Source organism: Mesoplodon densirostris, chromosome 1 (assembly GCF_025265405.1).
Source record: "Mesoplodon densirostris isolate mMesDen1 chromosome 1, mMesDen1 primary haplotype, whole genome shotgun sequence".
Lineage (NCBI taxonomy): Eukaryota > Metazoa > Chordata > Mammalia > Artiodactyla > Ziphiidae > Mesoplodon > Mesoplodon densirostris.
The window spans coordinates 201954543-201976251 of NC_082661.1; the positions used below are offsets into that span (position 1 = coordinate 201954543).

The 21709-nt window shown below is 37.8% G+C and overlaps 1 protein-coding gene across 5 annotated transcripts in view; it reads left to right on the top strand.

Annotated features, from left to right (window-relative positions):
- KLHL2 (kelch like family member 2) overlaps nucleotides 1–21709 on the top strand; it is a 131945-nt gene that overhangs the window by 56952 nt on the left and 53284 nt on the right. For all 5 annotated transcript variants that reach the window (XM_060114462.1, XM_060114473.1, XM_060114482.1 and 2 more), the window contains one exon: nucleotides 15579–15741. In XM_060114462.1, coding sequence (XP_059970445.1) covers nucleotides 15579–15741 — 163 coding nt within the window. The remainder of the gene's footprint in view (nucleotides 1–15578; nucleotides 15742–21709) is intronic.

Sequence of the window (21709 nt, forward strand, 5' to 3'; positions counted from 1 at the left end):
TTGGTATTAATTAGAAGCTCAGTAAACGTTTTTCAAATGAATAATGAGGGAATGCCCATAGGATAGGTTGGCCCTGTTTGATGAATCGAGGCTGAGCCAGGCAGGAGGTCCTGGCAGAACAGGAAGAAGGGGACCTGGGAACAGACATTTGTACTTTCTGGGCAGGGACTCAGGGTCATGATTTTGGTTTCTTGGAGAAGTGGTCAGTATACAGTAGAGTAGGGTCCACTGGGAGAAGGGACCTAGTTAGGGGGGCATGTGGGCTGGAACTGGGTCTGGGGAGCAGAGCATCACAGTGCCCAGGGCCACATCAGTGTGGGGATAAATTAGTGCCCACAGGTTGAGCTGCTTAATTAGAGCCCCAACGTTCTCTCTGCTTAGAGATAAGATTAGATTGAGATCTAAAGCTTCCAGCTATGGAACTGATGGATGCAAGGGCAGGGAGGCGAGCTGTCATTGAAGGATCCATGGACCACTTTCTTTACTTATGTCCACTATGTGTTAGGAAAAATGAATCCTGTGGGAATGTTCAGGTGTTTCGTTTGTTCAACATTGTCTTACTAATCAAGTTCCTTGAGATCAAAGGAACATGATTGATGTCCATTAAACTTTTTCTGGAATGATTATAGGTTAAAGCTGTGTATTCACTTAATTTTATAATATGATTGTACCTTATTGCAAACATTTTAGAAATATTAGTTTTTTCAACCATTATTAGTTTTCATTGTCATTGATTATAATATTTCATTATGTGAGTGTAACATAATTTAGCTAATTGTCGTACTGTTCAATCTTTAGTTGTTTCTGTTTTTTTCCCTACTCTTATAAGTAATGCTAAAGTAGAATTCATGGATGTAGCCTGTTTCATTTTTTGAACTATTTTCTCAAGGTACATTCCCAGAACATACTTTCAGGGTTAAAGGCTTTAAACTTTTATATTTTTTGGTAGCTCTTTATGAATGTTGCCTGTTTCCTTTCTAAGAGAGCTGACTAGTTTACAGCGACAGCAAAAATGTGCTAGGGGCCAAGGTCTACTATACCTTGACCTGAATGTTTGATGTTAATTTTTTAAATCAGTAGTCATAAAATGCTCTTATTTTAATTTATATTTATTTGATAATTAGTGAGGTATCAAATATATTTTCTATTTTTGTATGTTGTGTTTGTTCTTTTCCAAATTGTCCCTGATTATATCTTTTACTTTTAGAATATTTGATGCAAAAAGAAAGCAACCTTATGCTTATTGTGAATGATCTGGCATAGAACGTCATCTTGTGAGGGAGAAAGGAAATCGTGGCATTTCATTGTAATGGGATTGAATGTTCAAACTAAGAACAAAAGCCTTGAATTAGCGCTAATGTGCTACTCTGGTCATGTGCCAGGCACTGTGTTGAATGGTTGACGAACTTTTTAAATTTTTTCAACAACTCTGCAAGGTAGGTGCTGTCTTCATTGTACATTTGAGTCACTGTTGACTAAGTTGGAGACTTTAGAGAAAACTTGGGTTAAAAATAATGGAAGAAGCAGCTGTAAAAAGGGTAGTATAGGAGAGGGGGCTTTCATCCTGCCTGAAAGCCATATTGCCCCCATGTTTCTTCTTTCAGTGCTACCTTTGCCTTTCTCCTTCATTTATTATATCATTGGAAATCACATCAATTACAGACGTGTTCTGCTTAAGAGTCAGCCTCTTTTAAAACTTTAAATACCTCTGGAAGGTGATGTGTTATTAACTCTTAATATGAATTAATAATAAGATGGCTTTCCTTTTGACCCTGCTGGCAGTAGCTATCCCAAGGAATGGAGCTTGGGTGGGGGGGAGGGTGTTCGGAGGGGGAGGTGAGGTAGGTGTATTTAAAGGATGAAACACTTAGCAGGAAAGGCAGATCTGGGTGGAGAATCATAGCTGGGTACACAGCACAGAAAACTGGCTGCCTGTGGCCCAGCTTTAGGGCTCTGAGATGTAGAAGTGAGAATGAGGTGGCAGGATGCCAATGACAAACACTTCCTATTTCAAAACTCTGTCCCTGGCCAGGCCTACATCCCAGAAAGAGGAAGGAAACTTTCTTCTTCCTTCTCTGCACCCACTGTCCCCTGAGTTCATAGCAGTCAAGTAGTAACATTATGTTCAGGTCATAGCAGTCAGTTAGTAATACTATGTTCATTGCTATTGTGGTTTATAACTATTTTTAGTACTGTTTCTATGAGTAAAGGTGCAATGAGTGTCATGTAGCCAGTTGAAAAAATAAACTTGTGGAACATGACTTTTTTATAAATTGGGGACTAAATGCAGATTTTAGAAGACATGCTAATGAAAGTTATAGGTTATATTTCATAATGAGACTTTTTGAGTCTAACAACATATAGCTTCTTTAACTTTGGGGGTAATTTCTACCCTCTGCTCTTGCCCTTCGGACAGCTGTTTACATGTTTTCACGTCACGTCACACAAGGCCCTGGCACTTTAAATAAACAGGTGCTTCTGATATGACTATAAGATGGCTGGGAAATTAATAAAAATTTTCTTTTTAGCAATACACTGACTGTAACGTTAATAGGGACTGAGCTGTGAGCATCGTGTTTGCATGTTTTCCTAGACATCTGGAAATCTTACATCTATGGAATAATCAGACCCCATGGTAGTATCTTCTAATAAACACACTGCTAATGGCTCAGGATTTAAAAGATTTACTACATAAATTATTTCCCCCTATGGAGTAAGTACCCAAGCTGAAAATAAACTACAGATCCTAATAGCCAAGCAGAAGGAGTGTACATCTTATATGTAATTTGGCTTGTCAGACAACGTGAAGTAGGATGAAAGCTTCTTACTTTAAAATGTGCAGCTGGTGTAAGAGTGTCATATGGGTGCTCATTGTTTGGCCCGGGTGTCTTCCGTGCCAAGTGTTCTACTTGTCTTCAGGAGTCAGTGGTAGCTTTCCCCCCACTTCTTTGTTCATTGCAGAAAACATCTCCACAGCATAAAATGTTTAGGCTTTATGTGTCTCCATATGTTGGAAATCAACATATCTAGATGGAAAATTTTTTTTCTGTTTAACAAAATGATAGCATATGGAGTTAAGTTTATTTAATCAGCTGGCATGTTCTTTTACTTCATGTTTCTCCAAGCACTTAAAGAGATTGCTATTCACATGAACAAGAAGATGAATGTGTAGAACCTCTTACTGTTCTACAAAACACTAGCTTTATGACTAAAGGCCTTTCAGCTTCATGGTACTCAGAGGACCGGCCAAACTGAGGCAGTTTATGGTAAGTGGTGGGTGATAGTCACTAAATAAACAGCTCACTTACCATTGCTGTATTGGCTAGAGTTCTAGAGGTCCAGAAAGGCACTTCTTTACTTGCTTCTCCCTGACTTTCTTTAGAATAATATGTGACCATTTAAATGGTGCATATTCATGATTGAAAATTTAGAAAATACAAATAAAAAGAACAAAATAGAAAGCCTCCATACTACTGTTAACCAGAGATAACATCCCCATTAACAATTGTGGAATATTCCTCTAGTACTGTCTCTGTGTTTATGTGTATGTGTGCTTACAAAAAAGGGGACTGTTTAGAAATTAGCTTTTTATACTAAATATATTAGGAACATTCTTCCTAGTCATTAACTATTTATCTACTATATTTCTTTTAATTCAGTGGGCCCTCCATATCTTCAGGTTCCACATGTACGGATTCAACCAACCAGAGGTTAAAAATGTTAAAAAAAAAAAAAAATTCCAGGAAGTTCCAAAAAGCTGTGTGCTGGTAACTATTCACATAGCATTTAAATTGTATTTACAACTATTTACATAACATTTACATTTTATTAGGTATTATAATCTATAGATGATTTGAAGTATATGGGAGGATATGTGTAGGTTATACGCAAATACTACACCATTTTATGTAAGGGACTTGAGCATCTGTGGATTTTGGTATCCCTGGAGGGTCCTGAAACCAGTCCCCAGTGGAAACCGAGGGACATCTGTACTTACAAAGTATTCAATTTTATTGATAATATAGAATTTGCATAATCTACCCACTGTTATTGGACATGTAAATTCTTTTCAATTTTCGATATTATAAACAGCACTGTAATTAATATTATAACTAAATATATCCACATTCACAGTTTGTTCCATGTGTAGTATAATAGACTGGGGTTCCCCCGAAAGCAAAGCTTTTGGGCAGTTAGTTTAGTTAGAAAGTGATCCAAGAGAGTGACAGTGAGTAAATGGGGGATTTGAATTGAAAAGGAGGGAAAACCATTTCAAAATGTGGTATAGATATAAATGTGACATGTTTATTTTCACCAGGACCTTTTGAGGAGCCTTATGAAATGTGTCTCAGAGCTATCTGCTTGGGGAAGAAAATGGGGAAGCATTTATCTGTCATCTTCCTTTGAACCATTCTCCACTGGTCCAAGGTGGTCCCACAAGCATTGTTTCCCCTGTGCTTCCAGGTTGTGCAGGTGTGGGTACCTAAGTGCACCCCCAGTAGGCAGCCACAGACAGGTATGGTAGGGGCTGGGGTGAGACACTGTTAAGTTACATCTTCACAAAGGTGATCAAGTCCTACTTGCACTTGGTTGTTGCAGTGGTAGTAGCTTGAACAAGACGTGGGACTGAGAGGATTTGCAGAAGGACACAGGTGTCCCATATACATTTTAGAATAGTATTTCTGGGTCAAAAGACATCCAAAATTGTATACCACCAGAGTAACAAAATAATTTACTTTCAGGTTGATTTATTTATTAAGCACCTATATATTCTGCTGCTACCTGAGGATACAACAGAGGGTAGAACAGATGTGACTGTGGTCTCAGAGTATATGTTCTTTTGCAGGGATAGAGAGAGTCCATGTGGGAGCAGATACATAAAGACTGATTCTGACAGTGCTGAGTGTTACAAAGCAAATGAAATGGAGCGATGCTGTTAGTAGTGACCTGCAGGAACTGAGACCCTGGTGAGAGCACCAGGGTCTGAGTGGAGAGCATCAGGGTTGATGGAATAGAACTAAGGGGAAACGTAGGAGGAGTCCATAGGAAGGAGTGGTGAGGGCCAGCCCCAAGACAAACTGCCTACTTTACATTTTTTCGTAGGGTTTGGCATATCCAAGAGAGATGTTTTAGCTTTTGGAATGTGGTCCTCTCTCAATATATACACTGTATGGGAATTAATCACTTTTACATTCTTAGAATATATCATTAACATTCAGACTATATTAACAATATAATTGCTTTTTCTTTGACATTTTGGAATACACTTCAGGATCTTAGAGAGCCTTAGGATTTTTAAAATCAATCTCAGAGTTAATACTAGTGAAGCATATTGAAAAGGAAACAAATGGAAATTTTCTATTAGCTCATAGTGCTTTGTGGCTATGAAGGTTTATTGTATCAATATACTTCCATTTTGAGCTGAACCAAGATGGCGGAGTAGAAGGATGAGCTCTGACTCCCTCTGGTGAGAACACCAGAATCACAACTAGCTGCTGGACAGTCATCGACAGGAAGACACTGGAACTCACCAAAAAAGATACCCCACATCCAAAGACAAAGGAGAAGCCACAATAAGATGGTAGGAGTGGCGCAATCACAGTAAAATCAAATCCCATAACTGTTGGGTGGGTGACTCACAGACTGGAGAAAACATATACCACAGAAGTACACCCACTGGAGTGAAGGTTCTGAGCCCCACGTCAGGATTCCCAACCTGGGGGTCTGGCAACGGGAGGAGGAATTCCTAGAGAATCAGACTTTGAAGGCTAGTGGGATTTGATTTTAGAACTTCAGCAGAACTGGGGAAAACAGAGACTCCACTCTTGGGAGGGCACACACAAAGTAATGTGCACATCGGGACCCAGGGAAAGGAGCAGTGAACCCAGGGGAGACTGAACCAAACCTAACTGCTAGTGTTGCAGGCTCTCCTGCAGAGGCGGGGGTTGACTGTGGCTCACCGTGGGGACAAGGACACTGTCGGCAGAAATTCTGGGAAGTACTCCTTGGCGTGAGCCCTCCCAGAGTCTGCCATTAGCCCCACCAAAGAGCCCAGGTAGACTCCAGTGTTGGGTTGCCTCAGGCGAAACAACCAACAGGGAGGGAACCCAGCCGCACCCATCAGCAGTCAAGAAGATTAAAGTTGAGCTCTGCCCACCAGAGCAGCAGTCAGCTCTACCCACCACCAGTCGCTCCCATCAGGAAACTTGCACAAGCCTCTTAGATAGCCTCAGCCACCAGAGGGCCCAGGGCAGAAGCAAGAAGAACTACAATCCTGCAGCCTGTGGAACAAAAACCACATTCACAGAAAGACAGACAAGATGAAAAGGCAGAGGGATATATACCAGATGAAGGAACAAGATTAAACCCCAGAAAAACAACTAAGTGAAGTGGAGATAGGCAACCTTCCAGAAAAAGAATTCAGAATAATGATAGTGAAGATGATCCAGGACCTCAGAAAAAGAATGGAGGCAAAGATCGAGAAGGTGGAAGAAATGTTTAACGAAGACCTAGAAGAATTAAAGAACAAACAGACAGAGATGAACAATACAATAACTGAAATGAAAACTACACTAGAAGGAATCAATAGCAGAATAACTGAGGCAGAAGAACGGATAAGTGACCTGGAAGACAGAATGGTGTAATTCACTGATACGGAACAGAATAAAGAAAAAAGAATGAAAAGAAATGAAGACAGCCTAAGAGACCTCTTGGACAACATTAAACAAACCAACATTCGCATTATAGGGGTCCCAGAAGGAGAAGAGAGAGAGAAAGGACCCGAGAAAATATTTGAAGACATTATAGTTGAAGACTTCCCTAACATGGGAAAGGAAATAGCTACCTAAGTCCAGGAAGCGCAGTGAGTCCCATACATGATAAATCCAAGGAGAAACACGCTGAGACACATAGTAATCAAACTGGAAAAATTAAAGACAAAGAAAAATTATTGAAAGCAACAAGGGAGAAACAACAAGTAACATACAAGGGAACTCTCTTAAGGTTAACAGCTGATTTTTCAACAGAAACTCTACAAGCCAGAAGGGAGTGGCAAGATATACTTAAAGTGATGAAATGGAAGAACCTACAACCAAGATTACTCTACCCGGCAAGGATCTCATTCAGACTCGATGGAGAAATCAAAAGCTTTACAGACAAGCAAAACCTAAGAGAATTCAGCACCACCAAACCAGCTCTACAACAGATGCTAAAGGAACTTCTCTAAGTGGGAAACACAAGAGAAGAAAAGGACCTACAAACACAAACCCAAAACAATTAAGAAAATAGTCATAGGAACATACATATCGAGAATTACCTTAAATGTGAATGGATTGAATGCTCCAACCAAAAGACACAGATTGACTGAATGGATACAAAAACAAGACCCATATATATGCTGTCTACAAGAGCCCCACTTCAGACCTAGGGACACATACAGACTGAAAGTGAGGGGATGGAAAAAGATACTCCATGCAAATGGAAATCAAAAGAAAGCTGGAGTAGCAATACTCATATTAGATAAAATAGACTTTAAAATAAAGAATGTTACAAGAGACAAAGAAGGACACTACATAATGATCAAGGGATCAATCCAAGGAGAAGGTATAACAATAATAAATATATATGCACCCAATATAGGAGCACCTCAATACATAAGGCAACTGCTAACAGCTATAAAAGAGGAAATCGACAGTAACACAAAAACAGTGGGGGACTTTAACACCTCACTTACACCAATGGACAGATCATCCAAACAGAAAATTAATAAGGAAACAGAAGCTTTAAATGACACAATAGACCAGATAGATTTAATTGATATTTATAGGACAGTCCATCCCAAAACAGCAGATTACACTCTCTTCTCAAGTGCACATGGAACATCCTCCAGGATAGATCACATCTTGGGTCACAAATCAAGCCTCAGTAAATTTAAGAAAATTGAAAACATATCAAGCATCTTTTTTAAATACAGCGCTCTGAAATTAGAAATGAATTACAGGGGAAAAAACGTAAAAAACACAAACACATGGAGGCTAAACAGTACGTTACTAAATAACCAAGAGATCACTGAAGAAATCAAAGAGGAAATCACAATATACCTAGGGACAAATGACAATGAAAACATGATGATCCAAAACCTATGCGATGCAGTAAAAGCAGTTCAAAGAGGGAAGTTTATAGCTATACAGTCGTACCTCAAGAAAGAAGAAAAATCTGAAATAATCTAACCTTACACCTAAAGGAACTAGAGAAAGAAGCACAAACAAAACCCAAAGTTAGCAGAAGGAAAGAAATCATAAAGATCAGAGCAGAAATAAATGAAATAGAAACAAAGAAAACAATAGCAAAGATCAATAAAACTAAAAGCTGGTACTTTGAGAAGATAAACAAAATTGATAAACCATTAGCCAGACTCATCAAGAAAAAGAGGGAGAGGAATCAAATCAATAAAATTAAAAATTAAAAAGGAGTAGTTACAATAGACACCACAGAAATACAAAGCATCCTAAGAGACTACTACAAGCAAATCTCTGCCAATAAAATGGACAACCTGGAGGAAATGGACAAATTCTTAGAAAGGTATTACCTTCCAAGACTGAACCAGGAAGAAATAGAAAATATAAACAGACCAATCACAAGTAATGAAATTGAAACTGGGATTAAAATTCTTCCAACAAACAAAAGTCCAGGACCAGATGGCTTCACAGGTGAATTCTATCAAACATTTAGAGAAGAGCTAACACCCATCCTTCTCAAACTCTTCCAGAAAATTGCAAAGGAAGGAACACTCCCAAACTCATTCTATGAGGCCACCATCACCCTGATAACAAAACCAGACAAAGATACTACAAGAAAATAAAATTACAGACCAATATCACTGATGAATATACATGCAAAAATCCTCAACAAAATACTAGCAAACAGAATCCAACAACACAGTAAAGGATCATACACTGTGATCAAGTGGGATTTATCCCAGGGATGCAAGGATTCTTCAGTATATGCAAATCAATCAATGTTATACACCATATTAAGAGACTGAAGAATAAAAACCATATGATCATCTCAATAGATGCAGGAAAAGCTTTTGACAAAATTCAACAACCATTTATGATAAAAACTCTCCAGAAAGTGGGCATAGAGGGAAACTACCTCAACATAATAAAGGTCATATATGACAGACCCACAGCAAACATAATTTTTTTTTTTTTTTTTTTTTTTTTTTTTTTTGCGGTATGCGGGCCTCTCACTGTTGTGGCCTCCCCCGTTGCGGAGCACAGGCTCCGGACGCGCAGGCTCCGGACGCGCAGGCTCAGCGGCCATGGCTCACGGGCCCAGCCGCTCCGCGGCATATGGGATCCTCCCAGACCGGGGCACGAACCCGTATCCCCTGCATCGGCAGGCGGACTCTCAACCACTTGCGCCACCAGGGAGGCCCTAAACATAATTTTCAATGGTGAAAAACTGAAAGAATTTCCTCTAAGATCATGAACAAGACAAGGATGTCCACTCTCACCAACATTATTCAACATAGTTTTGGAAGTCCTAGCCACAGCAGTCAGAGAAGAAAAAGAAATAAAAGGAATATAAATTGGAAAAGAAGAAGTGAAACTGTCACTGTTTGCAGATGACATGATTTATACATGGAGAATCCTAAAGATGCCACCAGTAAACTACTAGAGCTAATCAGTGAATTTGGTGAAATAGCAGGATACAAAATTAATGCACAGAAATCTCTTGCATTCCTACACACTAACGATGAAAAATCTGAAAGAGAAATTAATGAAACACTCCCGTTTACCATTGCAACAAAAAGAATAATATACCTAGGAATAAACCTACCTAGGGAGACAAAAGACCTGTATGCAGAAAACAGTAAGACACTGATGAAAGAAATTAAAGATGATACCAACAGATGGAGAGATATACCATGTTCTTGGATTAGAAGAATCAATATTGTGAAAATGACTATACTACTCAAAGCAATCTACAGATTCAATGCGATCCCTATCAAATTACCAATAGCATTTTTTAAGAAAGTAGAACAAAAAATCTTAAAATTTCGATGGAGACACAAAAGACCCCAAATAGCCAAAGCAGTCTTGAGGGAAAAAAACGGAGCTGGAGGAATCAGACTCCCTGACTTCAGACTATACTACAAAGCTACAGTAATCAAGACAATATGGTACTGGCACAAAAACAGAGATATAGATCAATGTAACAGGATAGAAAGCCCAGAGATAAACCCACACACCTATGGTCAACTAATCTATGACAAAGGAGGCAAGGATATACAATGGAGAAAAGATAGTCTCTTCAATAAGAGGTGCTGGGAAACTGGACAGCTACATGTAAAAGAATGAAATTAGAACACTTCCCAACACCATACAAAAAAATAAAGTTAAAATGGATTAGAAACCTAAATGTAAGACCAGACACTATAAAACTCTTAGAGGAAAACATAGGAAGAACACTCTTTGACATAAATCACAGCAAGATCTTTTTTGATCCACCTCCTAGAGTAATGGAAATAGAAACAAAAATAAACAAATGGGACCTAATGAAACTTCAATGCTTTTTCACAGCAAAGGAAACCATAAACTAGAAAAAAGGACAGCCCTCAGAATGGGAGAAAATATTTGCAAACGAATCAGTGGACAAAGTATTAATCTCCAAAATATATATACAGCTCATGCAGCTCAATATTAAAAAAATAAACAATCTAATCCAGAAATGGGCAGAAGACCTAAATAGACATTTCTCCAGTGAAGACATACAGATGGCCAAGAAGCACATTAAAAGCTGCTCAACGTCACTAATTATTAGAGAAATGCAAATCAAAACTACAATGAGGTATTACCTCACACCAGTTAGAATGGGCATCATCAGAAAATCTACAAACAACAAATGCTTGAGAGAGTGTGGAGAAAAGGGAACCCTGTTGCACTGTTGGTGGGAATGTAAATTGATACAGCCACTATGGAGAACAGTATGCCAGTTCCTCAAAAAACTAAAAACAGAATTACCATATGATCCAGCAATCCCGCTACTGGGCATATACCCAGAGAAAACCATAATTCAAAAAGACACATGCAGCCCAATGTTCACTGCAGCACTATTTACAATAACCAGGTTATGGAAGCAACGTAAATGCCCATCGACAGACGAATGGTTAAAGAAGTTGTGGTACATATATACAATGGAATATTACTCAGCCATAAAACGGAACGAAATTGGGTCATTTGTTGAGATGTGGATGGATCTAGAGACTGTCATACAGAGTGCAGTAAGTCAGAAAGGGAAAAACAAATATCGTATATTAACACATATATGTGGAACCTAGAAAAATGGTACAGATGAACCAGTTTGCAGGGCGGAAACTGAGACACAGATGTAGAGAACAAACGTACGGACACCAAGTGGGGAAAGCCGCGGGGGGTGTTGGTGGTGGTGTGATGAATTGGGCGATTGGGGTTGACATGTATACACTGATGTGTATAAAATTGATGACTAAGAAGAACCTGCTGTATAAAAAAATAAATTAAATTAAAAAATTAAAAAAAAAAGATTAGGAGTCCAAGGACCTGAGACCCTGCACACACCGTAATCTTGTCAGCAACCCCTCCCTTGGGAAGTATTGTTATAAAACGCCTTATCAAATCCTCCTGGGTTGGGACACATAGTTTTTTGAGGCAGGAGCCTGCTGTGTCCCCCTTTGCCTGGCAAAGTAATAAAGCTATCCTTTAAAAAAACATATATATACTTCCATTTCATATATGAAGCAGCACTATTCAACTACTTCTTTAGAGAGCTCAGGAAAATTAGTTTTAGAGACATAAATGTATTATTCAGATTTCTTAATTATAATGCCTAAGATATTTTTGTGACCTGAATAGCACATTAAGAAACCACCTCTTCACAATATAGGTGTTTCCCACATTTGTTACCAACTGTACAGTTAATCCACTTTGTAGAAAATAAGCCATGGGATTATGATCACCCCAGATTAAAAAGCACATCTTCCTTTTCAGCGATATGTAAAAACCACAGAAGCCAGAATGATACCAGATATTGAAAGATTAGGATACTAAATCTGATCTCCCAAAGCAGTGATTTGTGTGCCACCTTCATGATTTTCTATATTCTGTAGTGCTCATACTATTAAATACTTAATGTTTTTATCTTCATGACTCAGTTTTTGCTTAAATTTATTTAAGAATTTATTTTATTGAAATAAATAGTAACTTTAAAGATGTATTCCCAACTATTAACATGAGAATGTTCGTCTGTGCCATCTAAACATTATACCCACTTTGGTTAATACCTCTCTCCTAGCAGATTCAAGCTATCCCATCCAGGTGTGTGACCTTGGGCAACTTACCAGCTTCTCCCACCCTCTGTATTCATTGTGTCTAATGGGGGTAATGAGGTGTTGTTGCCTGTCAAGTGCTTAAGACAGTGCCCGACACAGTAATTAGTCAGTAAACGGAAGCAACTGCATGAATTCAGTTGAAGTGATTTTCGTCTTTATTACTCTTCTGAAAAGAGCAACATTGCAGATTTAGAAATTAGACAAGCACTTCCATTCTGCATCTACAGATGGGGCTCAAGGTAGTGGAAAGAACAATAGACCAAAGAGTTGGTGAATTTTGTATCACTAGCTCTGTGCAACTTGTTCAGATCTTTTGGCCTCTCTAGGATTTGGTTTCTTCATCAGACAAATCAGGAGGTTTGATTTGACTTGATCCCAAGGCATCTAGCTCATAGGCTGCCAGCTGTTTGATTCTGACTGTGGGATATGGTTCATCTGTAATTTGAGCATGTTTTGTTTGTTTGGTTTTTTAGCTGGTTGTCTGATACATAGAGTAATCTGGGCATTTGGTGTGGTCCCAGCTGCTTTCCTGTTTTCATCATGTTAGTAAGCCTGGGCCAATTATTAATTGTTTTTGAAGCTGTATATAATTATTTAATAATTATGAGCTATTGAAGTTTAATCCTAGTAAAATTACATCATAAAACTGAAGCATTTTTGAAGGATTTACTGATAAAAGGAAAATATAAATAAATTCATTTTACACATGTTACTAACATTTAAGGTGTACTTAATATATGTTTGCCAGTCATGGAACCACTTAACCCATCATTGTCATCAATAAAAAATTATATGTGAATCTCTAGCCATGTGGCCTACAATTAAAATAACTTTTATATCTCTGGCCTACATGACTTGCCATATCCTTTCCAGATCTGGGATTCTACAGTTTTATGAATTTCAGTCTCCTGATAGGGTAGGTCTAGAGTTGGTAGTGATGAAGTCAAGGAAGCAAAATAAATTTTTAAAAGTCTGCTATAGCTGCTTTTTTAGATGGATATGTATATAAATATGGGTGTGTATGTGTATGTCAGCATAGTATGAACCAATTGCTGATTTTTTTCCCTTAAGAATATATCTTAGAAAATTTCCCATTCATATAGTTTCCTCATTCTTTTGAATGGTTGCAGTGTTCCATCGAATGGATAATCACCAGTGTTTAACCAGTCTCCTTACGGTGGACATTTAGGCTTTTTTCTAACTTCTGCTATTACCCACAGTAATGCTCTAATGAATGTCTTGTGTGTGTGAGCTTTTGTGCATATGTTAGTGTATCTGTAGGTTAAATTGCTGGGTTGGAGGATATGTGCATTTGTAATTTTGATTAAGTAGACAAATTGCTCTTCATGGAGGTTGAACCAGTGTACACACCCACCAACAATGCGTGAGTGAACCTGCTTCTGCTTGGCTGCTTTCCCCCTCAAGGATCCCTGTCTTTCTGTATTACGAAGCAATTTGAGTACTACTGTATTATACTTTGTTGTCTCTGGGAAAATGCTGATTAGGTGGGTGATCATTACTATTGATATTTGTGCAAATTTCACAGAGATTGAATCTTACACTGAAGACCACTTAACTATACATATTTGCTGAATTAAATGGCTGCACAGTTAAGCATCTTGGAATGTACTTTACGTTACTTCAGAGCACAATTATACCAGTGTAGAAAAACTCCAACTTGCAAATTGTCAGCAACTAAAGCCTTCCATGGAGATTCATTCCCATAACATAACGAAACACACTATATATATTATACAAAAGATTTGGCTATAAGCAGAGTTATTTACATTTATTTTTCTTAAATTTAGAAGGAAAAGACATTATCACCAGATACTGTTGCCTTGTTTTCAGAGAAAACTAATATTAGTTGGTGGACTTGGACTAAAACACAAAGAGTTGTCCTCTTAGTCCTTGCTTCATAACCATTTGATTGTGTACATGCGGGCCCACAGCCTTTAGATCTGAGAGTTAAAGCTGCTGTGGTTCCTTTAAGAAAATAGAGTAGTTTGTGTTACAGAAAGATACGAATGCACTCTTTCTCTTCCACATTTAGGACTTACTACATACATTTAGGAAAATTGTAAAGGATATTCAAAACTACTATCTCTTTTCTCTTTTTCTCTTTGGGCTGCAGCTTGGCATATATGAAAGTCAGTTCCTGAAGGAACTTAGATCTTATTTATTTTTTATGCTAATATGCCAATGTGACCTTTTCTTAAATTGACTATTCTGATAGTTTTTTTTCCCCCCTTTGGCTTTTATAGAAGGACTTGCAAACTTCTTTTTTATGAAGTTTTATGAAGTTTTTTTTTAAGAAGTTTTCCAATTTGATTTTCAAATATGGTTCTTTACATAGCATCATACTAATTCACTTTTTTTGAAATTTTTTATGAAGTTTTCCAATTTGATTTTCAAATATGATCCTTTACAAAGCATCATACTAATTCACTTACAAGGAAGAATTTTTCCATCATTGACCTATTTGAAAAGCAGTTGTAGTGTTGGATGTAGTATTTCTAGTAAAGATACTGGTTAAATCCCAAAGAATAACCTAATTAATACAAAATCTCTTGGAGTTATTGAAATAAAAATACAAATTAAAAAGTTATTATTAGGCAATTACTCTTTATGGTTTTTTTTTAGCACATATATTACATTTCAGAGAAACTGTTTGATTGTAGTTAGACTGTTGAGTTTCAACTTGTTCTATCCCCCTAAGGAAAGCAGTTTGTGGTGTTACTCAGAGACAGTGGAAAAACAGAATGAGGCTTTGTTGTGGCATTTATTACTCTGTGCTCACCCCTTCCCCATAAATTCACTGAAGCTCATGACTCCTTGAACTAAGGGAAGAAAACCATTTTCACTGAACCATAGCACCCCCTAACAGCCTAATAATTTATGTTTTTAAAATTCAAAGGAACATTTTGTTTCTGCTTATGAAAAGAATCATTAATCTAATATGATCTGATATCTCTTATATTCTTGTGACCAAGAAGAGATCTTTGAAAGAGTCCATAGAAATTATGGGGAATGGAAGGAGGCATCACCCTTTTTGCAAATAATTGTTACATTACTCTTCTATGGGATGCTGGGGTCTGGATGCAGATCTTGAGCTGTGGCTGGACCCCTAAGCCCTCTGTAGACACAGTGAACAGTGAAACTTTTTCTAGCCAGTTGCCTAACCATGCTTACTTGTGTGTTATAGGTTCTTCTCCCAGCAGCTGGTCTGTTACAGTTACAGGATGTGAAGAAGACTTGCTGTGAATTTTTGGAATCTCAGCTTCACCCTGTCAACTGCTTAGGAATCCGGGCTTTCGCTGATATGCACGCATGCACAGACCTCCTGAACAAGGCCAACACCTATGCAGGCAAGTGGAATAAACCTCGGCTGAGTTTGAGACAGGGAAGAATGTGGAACTCTTGATTTCTGATATGATTCTATAGTGAATCTGGAAAGTTGTGTCATATTTCTGGACCTGGACTTTATAAAAATATATTTACAGTCTTATAATGGTATGGTAGCACTGCATAATTGAAGCATGTTCATGGAGTTCTGAATTGAAAAGAAAAAAGAAGAAACTGTGTGTGGTATTAGGCCTAGTAGTTTTATGTAAATATTGAATCCCTATGTATTTTTCTTTCAAATTATCAAATTAACAGGCATATAAGAAAGTGTTTACATATGAAATTAAGTCATTTTATCTCTGTGGCTTTTTACACCTTTTTCTTGTATCCAAGAAAACATTCTGTGGCATAAAAATACTCAAAGCAAAGAAATCTAGTTGCCTTTGAGTGGGGTAGAAAAGTTGATCCCAAATAGAGGCAGCCCTCTCCTTAGATTAAACACTCGTTTCCAGGACCTCCTGCTGGCATCCTCTCCCTGTGGTGGGTGGAGGGAGGCCTGTGTCTGTCCAGGCGGGGAGAAGAGATTATTGTTATAGCTTAGGATGTAGCTAAAGTACACAAAAGTAACCTATCATTTATTTTGCTCTGAGTTTATAAACATTTAAAAAATTCATATTAAAAGTGATTATTAGGAAGTGTCTAATTTTTTTAAAAAATGGTTTTCTAGAAGATAAACCTGGTGGAAGTTATAATCCCTCATCTCTGCCCTATATCTGTGACACCCAGTAGGAACAGTTACCATAGAACCTCCCAAGACTATTGCCCCTTAGTAAGCTCTAGAACCCCAACTTCCTGGAGCCTTCAAATGCAAGAGCCCCTCATCTAAACTCTGCTCCACTCTGCATACTCTGATAACTAAGGAACATTTTGGCACATAGACCCAGGTAAGGGGTGTGTGTGTATGTGTACACAGACCTTCTGACAGGAGAAGTATTCCTAGAATCCCTGTTGCATTTATCAAAGAAATAGTCGTACAAGGTGGTTAGTTGGAAAAAAAAAAAAAAAAAAGCCCACAGCGCTGCAGTAAAATATAATAGGTCCAGTAAGTTTGAACTTTATAGATTTCAGTGGGGTGGCCTGATTGACCTAACTACCTTTTATAAAATTGTTTCAGTGGGAAAATGTGATATAAGTCCCAAAATGCTTATTTACAGATAAACTTTTAGAACATAACCCTTCTGTAAGTTGGGGAATGCATATAATATGTAATCTGCATTAAATATATCTTTCTCGGGCTGCTGGTTGTCTCACGGTACTTGATAAATATTACTGAATCTTAAGAGATAGAGAGGGAATGAATAAAATAGAATTAATGCAAAACATGTCCATACATAGTTCTCATGATATATATACTAGAACTGTTAGTTTCACTCATATCAGAACCAACTCATTGACTGTGTCTTAAGGAGACAGATTTTATTATTTCTTTCTTATTTACAATCATAAATTTATTGTAGTATACGACAGAATGTGAACAATTTTCCACAAGAATTACACCTATACATCGTAGTTGATAGAGTCTTCCTTCATAATTATGACAAGAATTTTTTGTGGAAAAATTGTCAGTTTCAACAAAATTGCAAAGAAAATTTGATTTTTCATTTTTAATGCACTAAACCTTAAATCAAAGTCTTATTTAAAAGATATACTGCTTTTATACCATGCATCTGAATCTTAAAGTTGCTCAAGTTTCTAAAGTAACATTTTATAGCATTTTTTATTATGAAAAGTTGCAATACATACAAAAATAGAATAGTACTCACCACCCACCTCACCATCAGTTGTCAATTAATGGATAATCTTGTTTTAACTACACCCTCTTAACTACTCCTCCTCTGTTATTATTTTTTATATGTAAACTTTTTAATAAAGTCTAATGAACATATAAAAAGTATGCAAATCATACATCTACAGCTTCATGAATTTTTGTATCCTCTTGTGCAATATTATTATTATTATTTTTTAAACATCTTTATTGGAGTATAATTGCTTTCCAATGGTGTGTTAGTTTCTGCCTTATAACAAAGTGAATCAGCTATACATATACATAAATCCCCATATCTCCTCCCTCTTGCGTCTCCCTCACACCCTCCCTATCCTACCCCTCTAGGTGGACACAAAGCACCGAGCTGATCTCCCTGTGCTAGGCGGCTGCTTCCTACTAGCTATCTATTTTACATTTGGTAGTCTATATATGTCCATGCCACTCTCTCACTTCGTCCCAGCTTACCCTTCCTCATTCCTGTGTCCTCAAGTCCATTCTCTATGTCTGTGTCTTTATTCCTGTCCTGCCCCTAGGTTCTTCAGAATGTTTTTTTTCCTTTAGATTCCATATATATGGGTTAGCATATGGTATTTTTTTTTCTCTTTGACTTACTTCCTCTGTATGACAGTCTCTAGGTCCATCCACTTAACTACAAATAACTCAATTTCATTTCTTTTTATAGCTGAGTAATATTCCATTGTATATATGTGCCACATCTTCTTTATCCATTCATCTGTCGATGGACACTTAGATTGTTTCCATGTCCTGGCTGTTGTAAATAGAGCTGCAGTGAACATTGTGGTACATGCCTCTTTTTGAATTATGGTTTTCTCAGGGTATATGCCCAGTAGTGGGATTGCTGGGTCGTATGGTAGTTCTATTTTTATTTTTTTGAGGAACCTCCATACCGTTCCCCATAGTGGCTGGATCAATTTACATTCCCACCAACAGTGCAAGAGGGTTCCCTTTTCTCCACACCCTCTCCAGCATTTATTGTTTCTAGATTTTTTGATGATGGCCATTCTGACTGGTGTGAGATGATATCTCTTGTAGTTTTGATTTGCATTTCTCTAATGATTAGTGATGTTCAGCATCCTTTCATGTGTTTGTTGGCAATATGTATATCTTCTTTGAGGAAATGTCTATTTAGGTCTTATGCCCTTTTTTTTTTTTTTTTTTTGCCGTACGCGGGCCTCTCACTGTTGTGGCCTCTCCCGTTGCGGAGCACAGGCTCTGGATGTGCAGCCTCAGTGGCCATGGCCCATGGGCCTAGCCGCTCCGCGGCATGTGGGATCTTCCCTTGCCATGTCCCCTGCATCGGCAGGCGGACTCTTAACCACTGCACCACCAGGGAAGCCCTTCTGCCCATTTTTTGATTGGGTTGTTTGTTGTTTTGATATTGAGCTGCATGAGCTGCTTGTATATTTTGGAGATTAATCCTTTGTCAGTCACTTCATTTGCAAATATTTCCTCCCATTCTGAGGGTTGTCTTTTGGTCTTGTTTATGGTTTCCTTTGCTGTGCAAAAGCTTTTAAGTTTCATTAGGTCCCATTTGTTTATCTTTGTATTTATTTCCATTTCTCTAGGAGGTGGGTCAAAAAGGATCTTGCTGTGATTTATGTCATAGAGTGTTCTACCTATGTTTTCCTCTAAGAGTTTGATAGTTTATGGCCTTATATTTAGGTCTTTAATCCATTTTGAGCTTAGTTTTGTGTATGGTGTTAGGGAGTGATCTAATCTCATACTTTTACATGTCCCTGTCCAGTTTTCCCAGGACCACTTATTGAAGAGACTGTCCTTTCTCCACTGTACATTCCTGCCTCCTTTATCAAAGATAAGTTGACCATATGTGTGTGGGTTTTTCTCTGGGCTTTCTATCCTGTTCCATTGATCTATATTTCTGTTTTTGTGCCAGTACCATATTGTCTTGATTACTGTAGCTTTGTAGTATAGTCTGAAGTCAGGGAGCCTGATTCCTCCAGCTCTGTTGTTCTTTCTCAAGATGGTTTTGGCTATTCAGGGTCTTTTGTGTTTCCATACAAATTGTAAAATTTTTTGTTCTAGTTTTGTGAAAAATGTCTTTGGTAATTCGATAGGGATTGCATTGAATCTGTAGATTGCTTTGGATAGTATAGTCATTTCCACAATGTTGATTCTTCCAATCCAAGAACATGGTGTATCTCTCCATCTGTTTATATCATCTTTAATTTCTTTCATCAGTGTCTTATAGTTTTCTGCATACAGGTCTTTGGTCTCCTTAGGAAGGTTTATTCCTAGATATTTTATTCTTTTTGTTCCAATGGTAAATGGGAGTGTTTCCTTAATTTCTCTTTTAATTTTTCATCATTAGTGTCTAGGAATTCAAGAGGTTTCTGTGCATTAATTTTATATCTGGCTACTCTACCAAATTCATTGGTTAGCTCTAGCAGTTTTCTGGTAACTTCTTTAGGATTCTCTATGTATAGTATCATATCATCTGCAAACAGTGACAGTTTTACTTCTTCTTTTCCAATTTGGATTCCTTTTATTTTTTTTTCTTCTCTGATTGCCGTGGCTGAAACTTCCAAAACTATGTTGAATAATAGTGGTGAGAGTGGGCAACCTTGTCTTGTTCCTGATCTTAGTGGAAATGGTTTCAGTTCTTCACCATTGAGGATGATGTTGGCTGTGGGTTTGTCATATATGGCCTTTATTATTTTGAGGTAAGTTCCCTCTATGCCTACTTTCCAGAGGGTTTTTATCATAAATGGGTATTGAAATTTGTCGAAAGCTCTTTCTGCATCTTTTGACATGATCATATGGTTTTCCTCCTTCAATTTGTTAATATGGTTTATCACATTGATTGACTTGCGTATATTGAAGAAACCTTGCGTTCCTGGGATAAACCCCACTTGATGATGATGTATGATCCTTTTAATATACTGTTGGATTCTGCTTGCTAGTATTTTGTTGAGGATTTTTGCATCTATGTTCATCAGTGATATTGGCCTGTAGTTTTCTTTCTTTGTGGCATCTTTGTCTGGTTTTCGTATCAGGGTGATGGTGGCCCCTAGAATGAGTTTGGGAATGTTCCTCCCTCTGCTATATTGGAAGAGTTTGAGACGGATGGGTTTTAGTTCTTCTCTAAATGTTTGATAGAATTTGCCTGTGAAGCCAACTGGTCCTGGGCTTTTGTTTGTTGGAAGATTTTTAATGACAGTTTCAATTTCAGTGCTTGTGATTGGTCTGTTTATATTTTCTGTTTCTTCCTAGTTCAGTCTCAGAAGGTTGTGCTTTTTAAGAATGTGTCCGTTTCTTCCAGGTTGTCCATTTTATTGGCATATAGTTGCTTTTAGTAATCTCATGATCCTTTGTATTTCTGTAGTGTCAGTTGTTACTTCTCCTTTTTCATTTCTAATTCTGTTGATTTGAGTGTTCTCCCTTTTTTTCTTTTCTTTTTTTTCTGGTACGCAGGCCTCTCACTGTTGTGGACTCTCCCGTTGCGGTGCACAGGCTCCAGATGCTCAGGCTCAGCGGCCATGTCTCACGGGCCTAGCCGCTCTGCGGCTTGTGGGATCTTCCCGGACCGGGGCATGAACCCGTATCCCCTGCATCGGCAGGCGGACTCTCAACCACTGTGCCACTGGGGGAGCCCTCCCTTTTTTTCCTAATGAGTCTGGCTAAAGGTTTATCAATTTTATTTATGTTCTCAGAGAACCAGCTTTTAGTTTTATTGATCTCTGCTATTGTTTTCTTTGTTTCTATTTCATTTATTTGTGCTCTTATCTTTATGATTTCTTTCCTTCTGCTAACTTTGGGTTTTGTTTGTTCTTCTTTGTCTAGTTCCTTTAGGTGTGAGGTTAGATTGTTTGTTTGAGATTTTTCTTCTTTCTTGAGGTAGGCTTGTATAGCTATAAACTTCCCTCTTTGAACTGCTTTTGCTGCGTCCCATAGCTTTTGGATCATCGTGTTTTCATTGTCATTTGTCCCTAGGTATATTTTGATTTCCTCTTTGATTTCTTCAGTGATCTCTTGGTTATTTAGTAACGTACTGTTTAGCCTCCATGTTTGTGTTTTTTATGTTTTTTCCCCTCTAATTCATTTCTAATCTGATAGCATTCTGGTCAGAAAAGATGCTTGATATGATTTCAATTTTCTTAAATTTACTGAGGCTTGATTTGTGACCC